The sequence below is a fragment of the Indicator indicator genome, chromosome 7 (assembly GCF_027791375.1).
Source record: "Indicator indicator isolate 239-I01 chromosome 7, UM_Iind_1.1, whole genome shotgun sequence".
NCBI classification, from domain to species: domain Eukaryota; kingdom Metazoa; phylum Chordata; class Aves; order Piciformes; family Indicatoridae; genus Indicator; species Indicator indicator.
The window spans coordinates 30,629,104-30,647,687 of NC_072016.1; the positions used below are offsets into that span (position 1 = coordinate 30,629,104).

The 18,584-nt window shown below is 39.5% G+C and overlaps 1 protein-coding gene across 3 annotated transcripts in view; it reads right to left on the reverse strand.

Moving 5' to 3' along the window:
• Window positions 1-18,584, reverse strand: part of CTNNA3 (catenin alpha 3) — a 409,043-nt gene that overhangs the window by 136,564 nt on the left and 253,895 nt on the right. For all 3 annotated transcript variants that reach the window (XM_054382672.1, XM_054382674.1, XM_054382673.1), the window contains one exon: window positions 12,749-12,901. In XM_054382672.1, the coding sequence (XP_054238647.1) occupies window positions 12,749-12,901 (153 nt within the window). The remainder of the gene's footprint in view (window positions 1-12,748; window positions 12,902-18,584) is intronic.

An 18,584-nucleotide genomic window follows, 5' to 3' on the forward strand; every position in this document is an offset into this window, starting at 1 on the left:
ACTATTAATCACTATAAAGTGATGCACAGATGAGGAACAATCCTAATGCACAGTAGACACTCAACTACAAGAGTCAGAAATGTGGGGATTACTAATATGTTTCAAAAGAAACAAATTCCTGTGCAAGTAAGTCTAGAATTATAACCTATAAAGGATTTCTAATAAAGGGCTGAAAGGGTACTTGTTAATTAAGCTAAAACTCAGAATGGTGGTCTGAAATTCTCACCACATGCTACTATTGTCCATTTCTGTCTTTCCTGGACCAGTTGCATGATAGACAACTGATAGTGTTTGTGACTGAGGACAGTTCACTAAGAGAAAACATGCCTAGATAATTTACTTCTGTCCTTGTGAGCCTAGCAAGGAGGTTCATTGTGTCTAGCAAGAACAGCCTGTGTTTTCAGAAGAAGAATGTTGTAGAAATATGTCCTGAACCCAGTATTTTGAACTCTCAGCTAACAGTAAAAAGCAGTCTATTATAACGATGTTAAAGGGTGAGCGTTGTGGCCTCCTTGGAGGTAACTATGTTGACCTTATTGCTTGAATTTGTTGCTCAGTTTCTTTTAAGTGGCTTCTGTAGAGGATTAATTACATCAAAAGCAAATATTTAACAGTATATGCCTTTTACCTCAGCTAAGTTTTCAAATCCCTGTTAAAGATCACTTGCCTTCCTCATGATCAGTGTGCCGCCTTGATATTTTCCTTGTTTGCGTCTTTGGTTGTTTTGTTTGTTTCTGTTGGGGTTTGGGTGTTGTGGTTTTGGTTTGTTGTATTTTTTTTAAGGAGCGTTCAGCCACTATTCTTTTTTTAATTTATTTATTTGCTTTCTGTTGAGTCTATATAATGAAAGGATTTGTCATACTTTTTGTCTTCTTGCCTCAAAAACAAAATATTAGATAGCTACTCTAAATATTGTACACAGACTGTATTTCAGCACAGGAACATTTCTCAGTTATTTCAATATATTCATGTAAGAACAGTCTTGTAAAAGGCATCACCTTGGCAGTGGCAGAGGGAAAATACTACTTCAAAAGCCATTTGGCAGTTGCAAAATACCCAGAAAGATTCCTAGAAAAGTAATTAAATTAAGCAAACAAACATACTGCCTGATCCTCTAAAAAACACTTTTAAAAACACAGCATGCTTTTGTGTCATGGGTTGAGATGAATCTGCTGCTGGTATTCAGTATCTCAACCCAGGTTTTTTGAGTTGCTTTCTCTCCCATCTGTGTGGGGGGACAGGGATTGTGAGAGCTGGCTTTGTTAAACCAGGACATTTGGGTTAGAAGGGATCATTTAATTCCAGCTTCCTTGTCATGGGCAGGGACACCTTTCACTAGATCAGGTCGCTCCAAGCTCCATACATCCTGGCCTGGAACACTTCCAGGGTGGGGAATCTACATCTCTGGGCAACCTATTCTAGTGTCTTATCCTCACAGTAAAGAATTTCTTCCCAATACGTAGTCTAAATCTACCATCTTTCAGTTTAAAACCATTATTTCTTGTCCTATTACTACAGGCTCCAGTGAAAAAGATACATGTGTCCCTCTTTTTCATAAGCTCCCTTAAGTACTGAATGGCTACTGAAGGTCTCCTAGGAGTCTTCTCCATGTTGAACAACCCCAACTTTCTCAGCCTTTCTTCATAGAAGAGTGTGTTTGACCCCTCTGGTCATTTTTGTGGCCCTTCTCTGGACCCATTCCAACAGGTCCATGTCTTTCTTATAGAGGCCCAGAACTGGACACAGCAGTTTGGGTGGGGTCTCATCATGAAAGAGTATAGTGACAAAATCACATCCCTCTATCTGCTGCCCATACTTCTTTTGATGTAGCCCAGGATGCAATTTCTTTCTGGGCTGCAAGTGCACAGTGCAGGTTCATACATAATTTTCATCTACCAGTATCCCCAAGTCCTTTTCCATAGGGCTGCTCTCAATCAATTCCTCCCCCAGTCTACTGGTACCGGTGATTGCCTCAAAGGAGGTGCAGGACCTTGTGCTTGGCCTTGTTGAACTTAATGAAGGTCACATGGGCTCACTCCTCAAGCCTGTCAAGGTCCCTCTGGATGGCACCCATTCCTCAGACATGTCAAATGCACCAGCGTGATGTCATACACAGACTTACTGAGGTTGCATTCAATGCCACTGTCAATGCCATTAATAAAGATAATTGAACAGTACCAATCCTAATACAGACCCCCGAAGGATAACACTTGTTACTGATCTCCATTTGGACACTAAGCCATTTACTGCAACTCTTTGGATGCAGCCATCCAGCCAATTCCTTATCCATCAAATAGTCCATCCATCAAAGTCTAATCTCTCCAATTTAGCAACAAGGATGTTGTATGGGACCATACAAGAACTAAAGACAGACAACTTCTGTTTCATTTTCCTTATTCATTAACACAGTTACTCCATCATAGAAGGCTGACAAACTACTCAGGCATGATTTGCCCTTTGTGAAGCTATGTTGGTCATCACTAAGCACCTTCCTGTTATTCATATGCCTCTTGAGTTCTCTTCACCTGAGGAATAACAAGTTAAAGGCTCAAGTTTTAGGCTGGAAATCTGGGTTCCAAAAGAAGCAAAATGAAACAAATCTATTCTCTATGCATAAATGCACACATGTATGCATACACCTATGTTAAACATATGGGTGTGTTTCTCTGTCCTCAAGAACTTGAGATCCCATTGGCCCAATAGAGGCCAAATCATTTGACTATGTCTAATAAATACACTTCTGATAATTTGCACAGAGGATCACGTAGAATGAAAAAGATTCAGCACCTCCACTGACAGGAATAAATCTCCTCCTTCCTTAGGTATCACAGTATCCATGTCCCAAGGGTGAAAAAAACAACCAAGCTCTTACAAGTAGACACATGCAAAGAGATTTAAGCAGCACAAGCTTTAGCAAACTGATGTTAACATTTTGATGATGTGTGTCTTTTTTAGCACCTTCGGAATTATTCTCTTATAGTACTGATCTGTAAGGAGCCAGTCCCCTATTAAAACTGTGAGACTTTTGGTGACATAAAATAGAATTACAATTATCACAATTTCTAATAGTCTGAGGAACTTCTAAATCTGCTGTCTGCAGTAACACAAGAGCAAAAGACACTGATTTGTGTCAGCTGTCTTCACACTTATCAGCAAAAACATTAAGTGGGTGTATTATCGTGAGGAGTCCATGCAGAAGCAAGACAGTGTTCCTTTTGGACTTCATATAACTTAGAGCACACCCTGACTTACTGTACTATGTGACTGACATTTTTAGCTTTTGAAATATGTCCCTCAGACACAGAAAGTCTGATAAATCTTTGGGTTGTTTATCTTTTATTCCCTTGCTTCACACTTAGGCAATAAAGGCTGTGACTAAATGGATTAATGAAAATGTCACCATTTATCACCTGAAGCTCAATCAGTAATAGGAAAGTTTGGTCTTATTTGATTAATTACATAAAGGTGCAAAATTTCTCACATTATGTATTCAGGACTCACTGCAAGATGCTGGAACTCTGTGAAGCACAAAATAGCAAGGTTCAAAGTCTTAAAGTTTACATACGCTTAGAAGTACATGCTTGAGTTTAAGCTATTTCTATTGAATTAATTTTCTTAATTCACTGGTTTGACCACATTTGCTCCCCTTTAAGCATCCACCTCCCAGCTCCAAATCATCACAAACAACTTGCTTCTCTTTAAAGGCTTCCTTCCATCTCACTGCCACTTCTCAACTGCTGTTGCCATTTTTGCATTTACAGCATCTATTTTTGCATTTACAGCATCTGTGCATTTTTCTTGCACTACTTTTCCTTTTAGAAATAATTTCACACCCCCTGCACAAATGCCATTACAATCTTTAGGATTCCCTTTTGCGTGCTATCTGCAAACAGCCAACCAACCAGGGCACTGCCTGACAAGAGAGGGTTTGTAAACTGTAACTAGTAAGGCTCTCTACGCTGTTTATTGACAGCTGTCACATCATCTGGACAAGCAGGTCAGTTTGATGAAGGACTCTTGAAGCATTCAGAACATAGAAGAATTCTAGCTGAAATGGGAAAGCAGGCCCTTTAGACCTAACTCTTGGGTTTAGTGGCACTAAATTTGTGTTTCAGACATTAAAAGTTTGAGTTTTCAAATACTGGCAGAAAAAAACCCTGTAAGTAAAATGAGGAAGTATATTTTTTGGTTTTGTAGATAGATTGGCATTGCTTGCCCATGAGAAAGGAACCTCCAGTGTCCAGATCTCATGGATGTGTTGCTAACTAAACCCTGCCTGAACAGGCAGGCTGCACACACTGGTCTCTGGTGAAAGTGAGAAAGTCAGAACAGATCAGGTAAAGGCCAAATGGGAATTCTGAATCACAGAAACTGAGGATGCATAGAAATTAGCAAACTGAAGGTGTTTTTTCTCTCAAAACCAAAACATTTTTAACTAAGTAAATATTTTTTTAAAGTGTGTGATAAGACAGTTCATTTGTCAAAAATAAACAGATTCTAAAAATTAGCATGGTAATGTAATGAATATCCACTTCCCATTCATAAGTATAGATCATGATTGAAAGTGCTCATTTTATTTACAAAAGAATGTTCTCCTAGTCTGCTGACAAGTACATTTTATTCCCAAAATGCTGACCAGTACAGTAGTATCATAGAATCATAGAATGATTTGAGTTGGAAGGGACCTCCAATGGCCATCTAGCCCAATCCCCCTGTAGTCAGCATCCTCCACTAGACCAGGTTGCTCAGAGCTTTAATGAGCCTGACCTTGAATATCTCCAGGAATGGGGCCTCAACTACCTCCCTGGGAAACCTGTTGCAGTGTTCTACCCCCTTCATGGTAAGGAACTTGTTCCTAACATCCAATCTAAATCTGCTCTTCTCTGATTCAACATGTATATTTATTTTTATAACTCAAGATTTTTTCCCCCTTTACCTCTTGTAATTTAATCTTAAAAGAATGACGTCATAAAGAGAATTCACCTTTAATAGATATATTAGATTTCCTGCACTGGAAACATTTATATTAACTGGAAATCTTGTTTTTTAACAAAACTCTGTACCTCCTGCATGCTTTTACTGTCCTCTGTCAATATATGACAACACAGATTCATGAAAATGCATGTTCTGTCTGTTACCGTCCACTGTTAGTAACAGACCCAACCTTAGAAATCCTAATTCCTAGAAGCCAGCATTGCAAGCTGGAATACAGTCAAAGCTGATAAACACATGGGCAAGAGTTAGGCAACAGGCTGAAGCCTCAAGATTATGTATCAGAGAAGCAGATCTGAAGTCAGTGTTACAAGCTCCATAGAATATGATATATTAATGTACTGAGAGGAGAGATGAGGAACACAAAGTTCACTTCATCACTGTCTACACTTCTCCTATTAAATCTCTCAGCCTCTGCTTGGTACAGCTGACCTTTAAACACTACAGTGGGAGATTTGCATCTGTGCCAAAAGAAAAGATAATCAGAGGATTCTTGCCTGCTCCCATCAAATTCCTTTTTTAATCTCAAGTTCACCCAGCCTATCACTCCTCCTCTCAGAAAGCATTACATCTTTTTGATAGATCAGCTCAGAACAACAGCCTGTCAGCTTTCTCAAACAAGAAACTTCTAGTTACCATGGATCTGCTTTTTTCCTTTGAGTCTATCTGACATTTCAGCCTTCTTTTTTACCTTTTGTTCACTTCTATGTACTTGCTCTCTCAATATCAGAATTTCTTTTGACTTTGGTAGAAGTGAACCACAGGCCAGGAAACTATATTCACTAAAAACAGGTGTGTCTTACAGGGGACTATAAAGTACAACCAAGTCCCTTCCATCTCTTATTACTCTTTTGTCACAATTTTAATAACTTTACACAGGGTTTATATTCAGATCTAACTTTGAAACTTCCTAAAAGACTTCTTGAAAATATTTTCATGTACTCAAATACTTCAATTAGATTTGCAATTTAATTGCAATGTTTTAAATGAAAAGGCATTTCAAAACAAACCCTAAGTCTGTGAAATCTCAAAGGACTTAACTTACAAAAATTATTTTAATCAAAATTGTTGCATTATAAAAAGGAATTCTAATTAATAACAAGCATTTTCTCACAGAAATGTAACTTTTGGGAATTTACTTTAGTCAGGACTCGCAGACAAAGACATAGAGTTCAGACAGGATCTAACCCAAACCTGGTTGCTTTTTTCATTCTCCAATATATCCTAGTTTTTCTATGTCACAAAATCAATATTCAGACTTACAAATATTTGATGCAGTGTGTGAGCAATAGAAGGAAGGCACTGTAGCCTAGAACAACCTCCATCTAAAGAATATTTAATGCAACCTCTGGTACTCCTGCAAATAGTTCAGATGCTGTGTCCATTTCATATGCGGGAAGTGTTCAATGTAACAGCCAAAGTGGGCCTTTCAATGCGTTTATCTTTTTACTGTGACTATATTGCTTCCTCCATATATCTGAAGATACTATTCACATTTACAACTAAGAGATTCTGTTTCATGTAGTTCCTGTGCAGCTATAATAGCGCAAAGGCATTAACCTATCTATCTCAGATACTTTGGCCCTATTTGATATTTTGAATACAAGCACTGTCCACCAAACATCAGCCGATTCTCCTGCTAAGTGTGGCTAACATCTTATACGCCTGTAGGTTTGAACAGAAGCAAGAATGTCTGTGGTAAGAGCACAGAGTACTTAATACATTCAGGAGAGAGAAAACATAACAATACGAGGAAGACATTACCTGTAGTTGCTATGACCTTTGGAAGCCTGATTGCCCCAGATCTAGTGTGAGGTTCAGTCTTCCCGTTTCACTGATGCTGTGTACTTCACTGGCTTTATAGAATCATAGGATCGTTAAGGCTGGAAAAGACCTTTAAGATAACCATAATCCAAGTACCATGGCCACTAAATCATATGAAGCACCACATCTAAACTCTTCTTGAACACCTCCAGGGATGGTGACTCCACCACCTCCCTGGGCAGCCTGTTCCAACACCTCACCACTCTCTCAGTAATGAAGTTTTTCCTAATGTCGAATCTAAATGCCCCTTGGCACAACTTAAAACCATTTCCTCTCACCCTGTCGCTGGTTACTGGGGAGAAGAGACCCACACAAGCCTCACTCCAACTTCCTTTCAGGTAATTGTAGAGACCAGTAACACCTTCCCCCCAGCCTTCTCTCTGTCACCCGTCACCAGCCTCATTGCTCTTCTCTGGATATGCTGCAGGACCTCAATGTCTTTTCTTTACATATATCTTCACTGTATTATATTGTTATATCTTAAATCAATGTTAAAAGACTGGAACTTCCAAATCCTAACTCAGAAGAGATATATTTGTAAGACATATTAATTCCTAAACTGATTTACAGAGGTCACTGGCCTCTGAGGATACTGTTTGTTTCTTAAATTACAGTACGAGCAGTGAGTCAGCATACCTGGCAATTTAACTTAGCTCAATTAACATTTCATATTCAAAACCAAAAAATCTTAACTTTCTTTCTCAAGACCAATTTTTCTATTTGAGAAGTTTGTATTTTCAGATTAAAGTAGAAACCACAGAAAATCTCTCATGATATTTCAACTAGTACTTTTAATTTCCATATCAAATTCATTGTTGGAAACACCTTGTGAGAACTTTTTGTTTTCATGTCCAATTAGATCTATTGCATTTAGAAAACAAAACAATATCATAACGTACTGTTCAAGTATCCTTGATCTTTCAAAAACAAATGCAAAAAATGCACTGAAAACCAGGACATACCTGAGAAAAAAATGCTATATGGAGCATAAGACAATGGAACATAATGTAATGTCTCAAAATAGACCAACACTCACCTCCCAAGGTACAATTCATCTTATATCTAGAAATTACATATCTAGACCAAACTAGTCATTTAATCAAAGAAGACACAGGTACTTTGTATAAGCAAGGTAAATCTTCTTTGGAAAAAATTTATCTGGAGTAAATGGGGTAAATAGTTTCAAATTGGGAAAAAAAAACAAACAACAGAATCAAATGTCAGAATGCCTACCTTTATTTTTCAACTTAAAAAAAAAAGGACAAAACAAATGAAACAAGAAGGGAAGATCACGTGGTGGGTAGTGGCAAGGGGAGTCAGTATTGTTAGCACATGGTTTAACTTGAGCAGACAAGTTAATGCTTAAATTGGAGATAACACAAGTATCAATGGTTTGTTTTATTTAAAAATGGACTTGCAGCCTAATCCCATAACATCCAAATCATTGCACTGTCCATCACACTTGGACTTGCTGGCTGCAATACTAAAATCAATTTTTATTTGACTGGCTATCTGACTACACAAATACACAGGTCTTTGTGGACCATATTCAGAAATTTATTTTACAAATTTCTGTAATCAAGTGAAATATTATGGAAGGAAAATTAAACACTGATGGTTTTATCAATATGGCAACAACAGTATCAATCAAGAGTCACAGAATAACATTGTGCATCTTAACGTTTAGAAAGGACACATCAGAATAAATAATAAAAGTATGCTGATTCAAATGATGGCTTAGTGATTATTTTAGGAATGCAATATCATCTCTTTATTACAATATGTCTTTCTGTCTCCACTCTTCAATTGGTATCATAAAACTCATCATTGGTGCAACAATAACACCACCATCCTGGCTTCAGGATGTGCCCTGAAGCCTCGTAGCTGTGTGACACATGTTCAGCTGGAACAGCGTGCTTGACAGGACAGATGCAACACTGCTTTTTGAAGAGGAGACTTACTAAAGTTGAACTCATGACTGGATTCAGGAAAAGTTATGTTTTTTAAAAATACTGTTCCTTTAGTTTGGAGAGAATGAAACTTCAGCAGATAGCTCCTACTGCTGATTTCACAGCATGTATCTTCAAGTGCAAAAAGTGACCATTGCATGATCAAAAGCAAATGGTCAGAAAACTTTCTTATGCCATAAATATCTTTTAGAAGAGCAATGCCAACATCAAGCAGAAATGGGTATACCTGTGCCCATACATGGAGACAATGTAATAATGCCCTTCCACATATGGGGACAATGGAATAATGCCCTCCCTGAGGTTGCCAAGAAAGAGCTAGACTATTAACCATAACACGTGTTCAGTAGTGAGATCATGGCATGTAGATTCTATGAGTCCTCCAAAAACTGAGGTAGCTGAGAATTCACTAATTCTCAACAGGTACTGATAGCACCACTTTTCTCAACCTCAGGAACAAGTCAGCAGGAAATTGGGAGAGAGTCATGAGTGAGAAATTACCTCATGGTCACAGCGTCTGCATTAACTTTTTCTTAATCTTTTTTATGCATCTTTTACCAAATTATTCAAACAAGAAAATAAACTAATTAAGATTTGCAAAAGGACCTGTAGTACTAGATGACTGGATGATAAAACAGAAACTAAATTCACTCTAGAGAGAAGAGACCTTAAAGATCATGTAGTTCCAACCGCCCTGCCATGGGCAGGGACAGCTTCCACTAGACCAGATTGCTCAAGGCCTCATCCAACCTGGCCTTGAACACCTCCATGGAGGGGGCATCCACAAACTCCCTGGGCAACCGGTTCCAGTGTCTCACTGCCCTCACTGCAAAGACTTTCTTGCTAATCTGCCCTCCTCAAGCTTCAATCCATTCCCTCTCGTCCTATCATTACAAGCACTTGTCAAAAGCCCCCTCCCAGCTCTCTTGTAGGCCCACTCCAGGTACCGGATGGCTGCTCTAAGGTCTCCCCAGAGCCTTCTTTTCTCCAGACTGAAGAACCCCAACCCTCTCACCCTGTCCCTATTAGGGGAGGTGCTTCAGCCTCTGATCATCTTTGTGGCCTTCTCTGTGCCTGCTCCAGCAGTTTCATTTCCCTTTTATGCTGGGAGCACCAGAACTGGACCAAAAAAAATTACTTTCTTCTGATAAATAGGATATTTTGTATTTAACAATATAGGCAGTCTTGCCTGTATCACTGGCCTTTGCTATATCATTTGGTGCCCACAATCCATCTGGCTCCTTAGATGTCACAACTATGTGTAGATGGTAAAACTGCCTTCATGGTTACATTACAATTGTCTGATGTCTCATCCACCTCACCTACCAGCCTTCTCTAGTACAATTACTGACACAGGCCAGTTTTTGCAACCTATTATTTTTAGTGGATAGCTTTTAAAATATTTTACCTTCAGCTACTTTCTCTGTTCATATTCCATAGCCAGGTATATTCTACCCATGATCTTGAACTTCAATACTTGACTTAAATTCTCCTCCAACACCTGACGTTATTTGCAGAGATCAAGCCCAATTCTGGAATAGCATGCATGACTACCTTTCTGGATTTATATTTAATAGCCTGAAAGTTGTAAGGAGATTTGTTTGATGGCTTTTATAACAGTGAATGAAATAAATAACAAAGGAATTAATGTGAAGGCTCTCCTGCAAACATGCAAATCATAACTGTCATTTAAGAATCTTCTAACAAAATACAAGGGTGCTTGACAGCTTTCTCATAAACAGTTGAATTAACCTGTCATCCAACTCAAAATCTTAGAGATGGCAAACACCATGTTATAAAACAGATCCCTAGCAGAAGGCTAGGCAGCTGTCCCTAAAGGGATAGGTGATGTTTATACATTAGAAGCTTCACCCAGAAAAAATTAAATTATTTGATAAATAAATGCACAATAGAAGCAGCAAGGATTCCAAGCTGACTCATCTCCTTCCTGTTTCTTCAGAATCAGGAGTGATAGGAGGTGGCATTGTGGACAGCCTCTCTCCAAGTCAGTTACTCGAAACATTTTAAGAACTGTGTTTATTTCACTGTAGGCAGCTTATGAAATTATAGCATAAATGTAACTATGTACGCCCCCACACTGTATACATACGTAAAGTAAGATCAAGCTACCACATAACACAATGGTTGTGAGAATCTTGCTTTTATTCCTTTGCATGATTTGTTTATGATTTACTAATTCGCTTGTAAAATAGGCCTGATGTCAACAGGACAATCTGAATAAATGAATCCCCACTAGTATTTACATTCATGAACTCTACCCATGCTTTCCCTGTTAAGACTACTCAGTTTGACAGCATTCATGTAATAAGTTTAGATAAAAACAGAGACTTCTGAAGTTAATTCAGTAAGGTAAGTGAAGACAATCTCTGTAAGTTTCTGTGGCATCTAGTCTGGTTATCTGGTTATCATTTTGCAGAGAGGAGACTGTGAAATGGATGAGTAATGTCTACGCTGATTTTTATTTTATTAGATTTTTATTATATTTTTTCCCACTCATTTCTAGGTAGTAGGTATGCTGGAATTGCAAAAACTTTGCCATACTTTTTTCTACATCACTAAGTATAGCTATCTTCTAGGCAGTCATAACATTCACAGGTAGCTGCTACATGTCCTGGTAGATACTTTAGGCACTGTATCTGTGCAGCCTTTAATCACAAACCTACCTTGATGGCCAACTATTCCTTCCATTTGGAAAACAAATTCAAACCCATGAAATGAAAGGGATATTGGATTTTCAGATTCACATCTTATAAACTGAATAATTGTTTAGGTATTTCATCTGACCTGGACTCAGTTCAAAATTCAGTGAACTCATCTGACCTCCAGAGATCACCTGTGCTTTCTAAAATCAAGCCAATTCAGGCTGCTTTAGCTTCAGTATTAGAAATCTGAAAAAGTTCTAAAACTTCCGGTGTTTTATGTTTCATTTGGTTTGACAGCATGGTCAAAATGAGGCACTCTTGTAAATTGAGAACAATAACTACTCTTACTCTGTAACTACATGACAATGAAGAGAAACAAATGCACTAAACTACTTTTACTTTAGCTGTTTATCTGTCTTCCATTATCTGTGGATCATCCAAGATTAAAGAATTCATTCTGAGCCAAATAGTGAATAGCAAATTTTCAGCCACAGAGCAAATTTGCTGTTTTTTCCCATTTTTCCGTTACTGCACAGAAAAGCACTAAAAGCTTTTTTAAAAACACCAAAAAATAGCAACACATCCTCACAGGCTCTTCCAACAATATTTCTGCAAAATCCACAAGTTCAGTATTCCAGTAGTGTTTCAAGCTCTATTTTGAATGAGTTTAAGCCAATGGATACTTAGTCACATTTTCAGGACTGATTGCCCAATAAACTAAAACCTCCCCCCAGTTCTATTTGAAAATTTTTAGGGATGAAGAAGTGTTATTTACAAACACTAAAGTATATACTTTAGAAGTGAGTAAGTATTTAACATATGTGAGTGAATTTATTCAGCATAATTGCTAATATGCTTTCAGTCTGCTGGTTCATGGCTCTGAGCTGGATGTCAGAGCACTATTTCCTCTTCAGCCATTACACAGGCTAAAGTGAGAAAGCTGCCAAATAACTAACACTAGCACTTTGCCTCGTGTGGATTGGGTAGTAGTATCCTGAACACTGAGCTAATATTCCTTAGATTCATATATTTATTTGATCAAGTCCCCACTTAATACCTTTGTTGAAAGGCTTATAATGATTTCTCCAATTAGAATTCCCCACCACCTAATTTGTGTGTAATGGAACACTTTTATAAATGCCAGTATCACCAAACCAACTGTCTTACCCTGTAGCATTCTATTCAAAATAGAGTATGTTCACTATTACCCTAGGCCATTTATATATATTCTTTCAAGAAATGTCAGGCTTCATTGTCACTTAGACCATCTATTCAAATAGAGTGCAACTCCATCCAACATACCTCCACGAGCCTGCTGGTATGCTCTCGAAATATAGCAGCATATTCCTTTATTTCTTTATCTCTTCCATTTTTAGCAGCTTCAATGAGAACTAAAAGTGGAACCGTGGTATCTAAGAAGGAGTCTGAGATGTGATCTATAATGGCTTTGCGGAGCTGCGAAAGAAAACATTACATTAGTATGGAAGAATTGGACTATTTATTAAAGTCTACTGTAATTACTGACTACTAGTGTTTTATAACCATGTACAAACTGGATTCCTGGTTTATTTGCAGGATTAAGTGTCTGAAACCTACTGCAGCTGCAATTTATCTATTACACAGAAAAGTCTAATTTTAGGGACAGTTTTAATATACCACTACTTACCTATGTATGTTTGTAAATATGCATGTGAGTACAGATATACTTAGGTGTGTTGATTGATGAGAAACTCATCATGAGCCAGTAGTGCGGTCATGTAGCCCAGAAGGCAAATTGCATCCTGGGCTGCATCAAGAGGAATGTGGCCAGCAGGGCAAGAGAGCTGATTCTGCCCCTTTACTCTGCTCTAGCGAGACCCCACCTTGAATGCTGTGTCCAGTTCTGGTGTCTAGCTCGTAAGAAGGACACAGAGCTATTGGAGAAACTCCAGATGAGGGCCACAAAGATGATCCAAAGACTGGAGCACCTCTGCTACGAGGATAGGCTGAGGGAGCTGAGGTTGTTCACCTAAAGGAGAGAAGACTCTGGGGGGACCTTAGATCTGCCTTCCAATACTTGAAGGGGTCCTACAGGAAAGCTGGAGAGGAACTATTAGTAAGTGTGTCTAGTGACAGGACAAAGCGGAATGGTTTGAAGCTGAGGGTGAGTAGATTTAGACTGGATCTTAGGAAGTTCTTCAGTACAAGGGTGGTGAGACTCTGGAATGGGTTGCTGAGGGAGCTAGTGGATGCCTCCTCTCTGGATCTTTTCAATGCCAGATTGGATGAGGCCTTGAGCAGCTGAGGGTAGTTGAGAGGCATCCCTGCCCATGATAGAGATGCTGGAGTAGATGATATTTAAGGTCCCTTCCCACCTAACCCTTCCTATGATTCTATGACACATAAATCACTGAAAACATGCAGCAGTTCAGTTGAAATTAAGGGAATAAAGCTAATGTTCATGCTGTTTCACGGAGGACAGGGAAGTGATTCAAGGCAGCCAGCATAGCTCTACTAGGGGAACATCCTGCCTGACTAACCTAGTGGCTTTCTATGAAAAAGTGACTATGTCAGCAGATAAGGGACCTATGGATGTGATCTATCTGGACTTCTGCAAGGCCTTTGTCACAGTCCCCCACAACATCCTACTCATCAAGTTGGAAAGATATGGATTTGATGAGCAGACTATTCAATGGATAAGGAATTGCCTGGACGGTCACATCCAGAGGGTAGTGTTCAATGGCTTGAAGTCAAACATACTGGGACCTGTACTGTTTAATATTTTTATCCATGATATAGACAGTGGGATCGAGTGCACCATCAGCAAGTTTGCAGATGACACCAAGCTGAGTGGTGCTGTTCATACACCAGAGGGACAGGATGTCATCCAGAGGGACATGGACAAGCTGGATAGTTGGGTCCAAGTAAACCTCATGAGGTTCAACAAGAGCAAGTGCAGGGTTCTACACTGGGCTGGAACAATCCTCACTAACATATAAGGTGATAGATAGCAGCCCTGTGGAAAAAGACTTGGGGTGCTGGTGGACAAAAAGCTGGGCATGAGCTGACATTGTGTGTTTGTAGCCCAGAAGGTCAATGGCATCCTGGGCTGCATCAAAAGATGTGTGGCCAGCAGATCCAGAGAGGCGATTCTGCCACTTTGCTCAGGTGAGACCTCACCTGGAGTACTGTGTATGGGTCTGGAGCTCCCAGTACAGGAAGGACATGGACCTGATGGAGAGGGTCAAGAGGAGGGCAACAAAAATGATCAGGGGGTTGGAACACCTCTGCTACGAAGACAGGCTGAGGGAGCTGGGGTTGTTCAGCATGGAAAAGAGGAGGCTCTGAGGAGACCTGATAGCAGTCTTCCGGTACCTCAAAGGAGCCCACAAGAAGAATGGAGAGATACTGTTTACAAAGGCCTGTAGCGATAGCAGAAGGGGCAATGGCTTCAAACTAGAGTAGATTTAGATTGGATGTTAGGAACAGGTTCTTTGCTATGAGGGTAGTGGACTGGAACAGGTTGCCCAGGGAGGCAAATTAAGTACATGGACATGACCTGGAGGAATCCCAATTTAAACAGTAAGATTTCAATTGACAATCATCATCAACAAAGAGCTGTGGAACCACATCCATGGCCATTGATTCATTATTGCAAAGAGAAGATTTTGGGGTTCTGCATAGTACAGATTGTAGGAATCTTGCAGCCTTCATGTGTCATTTGAGGACCTATGACTGCAGTGATCTTAGTCACATTTGTGGTGAGCTTGGGACATCCAATTTCCAAACCAACAGCCTAATTTTCTCTCTCCTCACATAACTCTCTGCTGTAGCTTTCTATTGGTTTGCTTGGTTTAATTAACCTTTCACATATAAATTATTGTTATCATTTTGTTCTAAGAAATCCTCTATCCTGCAATTAAACAGCGAAACACATCTTCAAAAAAAAAGAGACAATTCTGTGTTTGCTGAATACAAACAAGTTTGAAATTATGTTTCTATTTCAGCTATGCAAAGGAATACAGAAAGCTGAGGTTTTTCAAATGGTGGCTTGTACAGCATTAAAGAATGAGGAAATACAATGTAGAACAAAGAAAGGGAAAAGACAAAAGAGAAAAAGGAATATCTGAAGCAATATCTATTTCTGTTCATCCTAATCATAACATTAATTTTTTCCATACCTGTTTTTTTCACAAGTCCAGGCACCTCTAGAGTTTTACATAGAGGGAGCAGCCATAGAGGGAGACATAGAAACAAAACCAGCACCGGTAGTGCTAGCAAGCAATACTAGGGAAGTTATTGTGCTATAATTAGAATTTTTTCTCATAAAATTCAGGAGACTGAAAGAGACACCATCAGAAGAGGAAAAGCAGAGGGAGGATGATGTTTAACAAATTGTTTTAAGGTGCAAAGTCTTATTCTTACCCTTTGAGCAGACTGCTACAGAACTGGAAGCATAGAGAGTTTCTGTTTTTATATCAAAGTGCATTAAAAATAACATAGAAACATTGTTTATAAAACATAGGGCAGAAGGGTATCAAAATCAAACAGTAGAGGGTAGAGAAGAAAATCTAGCAGTTGGTTGCAACACAGTAATACATCAGTATTCTGATGAGTGCAGAAAACTGGGTTTGCCTCTATTTGCCTTTTGAATCACAAGACTACATAGGTAAAAGAAGTAAAGAAGAAGTAAAGTTTAGTTCTTATTATTGAGGGATCTCTCTTTCTTGTTTTGAAGGGATGCCAGGAAGGCCATCTCTTTTGAATTCAGAAGAAGCTACCCATGTTGAAGAAGCAATGCAGAAATGTAACAATATAATCAGGAATCGCATTTATTTAAAAAAAACAACGAAGACTGCAGAACAACCTTAGGAGAAACATCTGTGCAGTCCATTCATGGTTCACTGGGAAATAACTGGGAGGTAAGAACTGAGTATGGTAATTTCTCAGAAATTGGGATGAATAGGCAATTCCTTCCTATATATTCATACAGCTTTACTAGGCTGGGGGACGGTGATCTATATAATACTGTACATGAAGAAATGACATGCAGATCTCCGGCACAATACAAGTAAAAATCAAACCAGAATAGTTTAAAATCCCCACAAGTACTGGCCACTTGCTGAAAATGAATACAAATATTTTCATTTGGAAAACCAGAGATTTTGACAGCTTCCAGACTACGCTGAGGTCGCTACTTCTGCCTTCAAGCCTTGCTAGATACAAGCCTTCCTTCACTTTGCTTACTGTGGTCTACAAAGAAGCTCCACAGGGGCCCATGGCCTAACCCACAATCAGATGGTGACTGGGCCAGTGCTTATATGAAGGTTTTGTTTATCGTGCACTATACTGAAATTTCAAAAGTACAACTGCATAGGGCTTCATCTTCCACTGTCATTTTGCGACAGCAATCCCAGTAACTGACTGAAAGCAGAGTACACTGTGCACACCATAACCCTGCTGAATCCACTATGTAATACCAGTCATGACACAAATCGTCATTCAAAAAAAAAAAAAAAAGTTAAGTATTATAAAAACTGTAAGAGTAGACCAAAAAACAATGTTCATGTCTCTAGTGAAAGTGATAGCAGACAGAATAATGAGTGTTTATGAGTGAAAGCAAATCAGGCTCTACTACAATATCTGCAGGCACAGAACTCACAGTGTTTCCCAGGTCAGAATCATAGAATGGTCCAGGCTGGAAGGGACCTCCAAAGGTCATCTAGTCCAACCTCCCCGCAGTCAGCAGGGATATCCCCAACTACACCAGGCTGCCCAGGGCCTCGTTGAGTCTTACCTTGAATATCTCCAGGGAAGGGGCCTCAACCACCTCCTTGGGCACCCTGTTCCGGTATTCCACCCCCCTCATAGGGAATAGCTTCTTCCTGATATCCAGTCTAAATCTGCCCTTCTCTAGTTTGAAGCCATTGCCCCTCATCCTGTCACCACAGGCCCTTGTAAACAGTCTCTCCCCATCCTTCCTGTAGGCCCCTTTCAGGTACTGGAAGACTGCTATCAGGTTTCCCCAGAGCCGCCTCTTTTCCAGGCTGAACAATCCCAGCTCCCTCAGCCTGTACTCGCAGCAGAGGTACTCCAACCCCCTGATCATTTTCATGGCCCTCCTCTGAACCATCTCCATCAGGCCCATGTCCTTCCTATATTGAGGGCTCCACACCTATACACAGTACTCCAGGTGAGGTCTCACCAGAGCAGAGTAAGTGGTAGAATCACTTCTCTGGATCTGCTGGCAATGCATTTTTTGATGCAGCCCAGGATGTGATTGGCCTTCTGGGCTGTAAGCGCACACATGCAGTAAGCACTCTTCCTGAAATAATTCTTATGCAGTTCACAAGTATGAACAAAGAATTGCAGGAAGTAGATGAAGTATTTCTCATAAATACCTTCCAATGAGAACCATTAAGAAGCCAGAGCTGCTCTGCTTAGAGAAAACTACTGCTTCCAGACTGACAATAAATTGGGCACGATTACATTCAGACTGAACATTTTACAGAGGTTTATAGAAAAACACGAATTAGTTACCAGATTTAAGCACTGTAAGAGAGTCAGCACACTGTTACAAGCTAGACTTTAATTAACTCATGGAAGAAACTGCAGGACAGAATTGTAGCATTCCTGGACACACTGAACTTGTGATGCAAGTAGCCCGGTGTCTGAGTTGAACACACTTTTGATGGAATATGAGCAGAAATCGGATAGCTAGTTAGTAGTAAACACTATATTTATATCATATTCATCTTATCTTTCAAGGTTTCCCCTGGCTGATTACAGGAGACAGGAAGGAATTTATTCATCATCTTGAAGTATGGGCTGGCTTGTAGGCTGCTCACAAAATTGGGAGGGATTTTCTTCCACCAGAGTTGATAAATAGCCACAACTTCAGACAGAATGCAAGCAGTGTGTGCTTCTGTTCTCTGTAGCCATAAATTTTCATACAGCTGCTGTGGGCAGGTTGGCTGAAAGAACTACTGGCTTTCTAGTTGTTTTTTTTTCTTTTTTTCTAAACTGGCACGTTGTATACTTTCAACATCAATTACAGTTTTTTCTCAAAGATGTTCCTTGCAAAGAAAGGATGCAAAGACGGCTGATGGATACTGCTCACCTTCTGCAGTACACTGAAATCATGCATTTAGGTCCATGT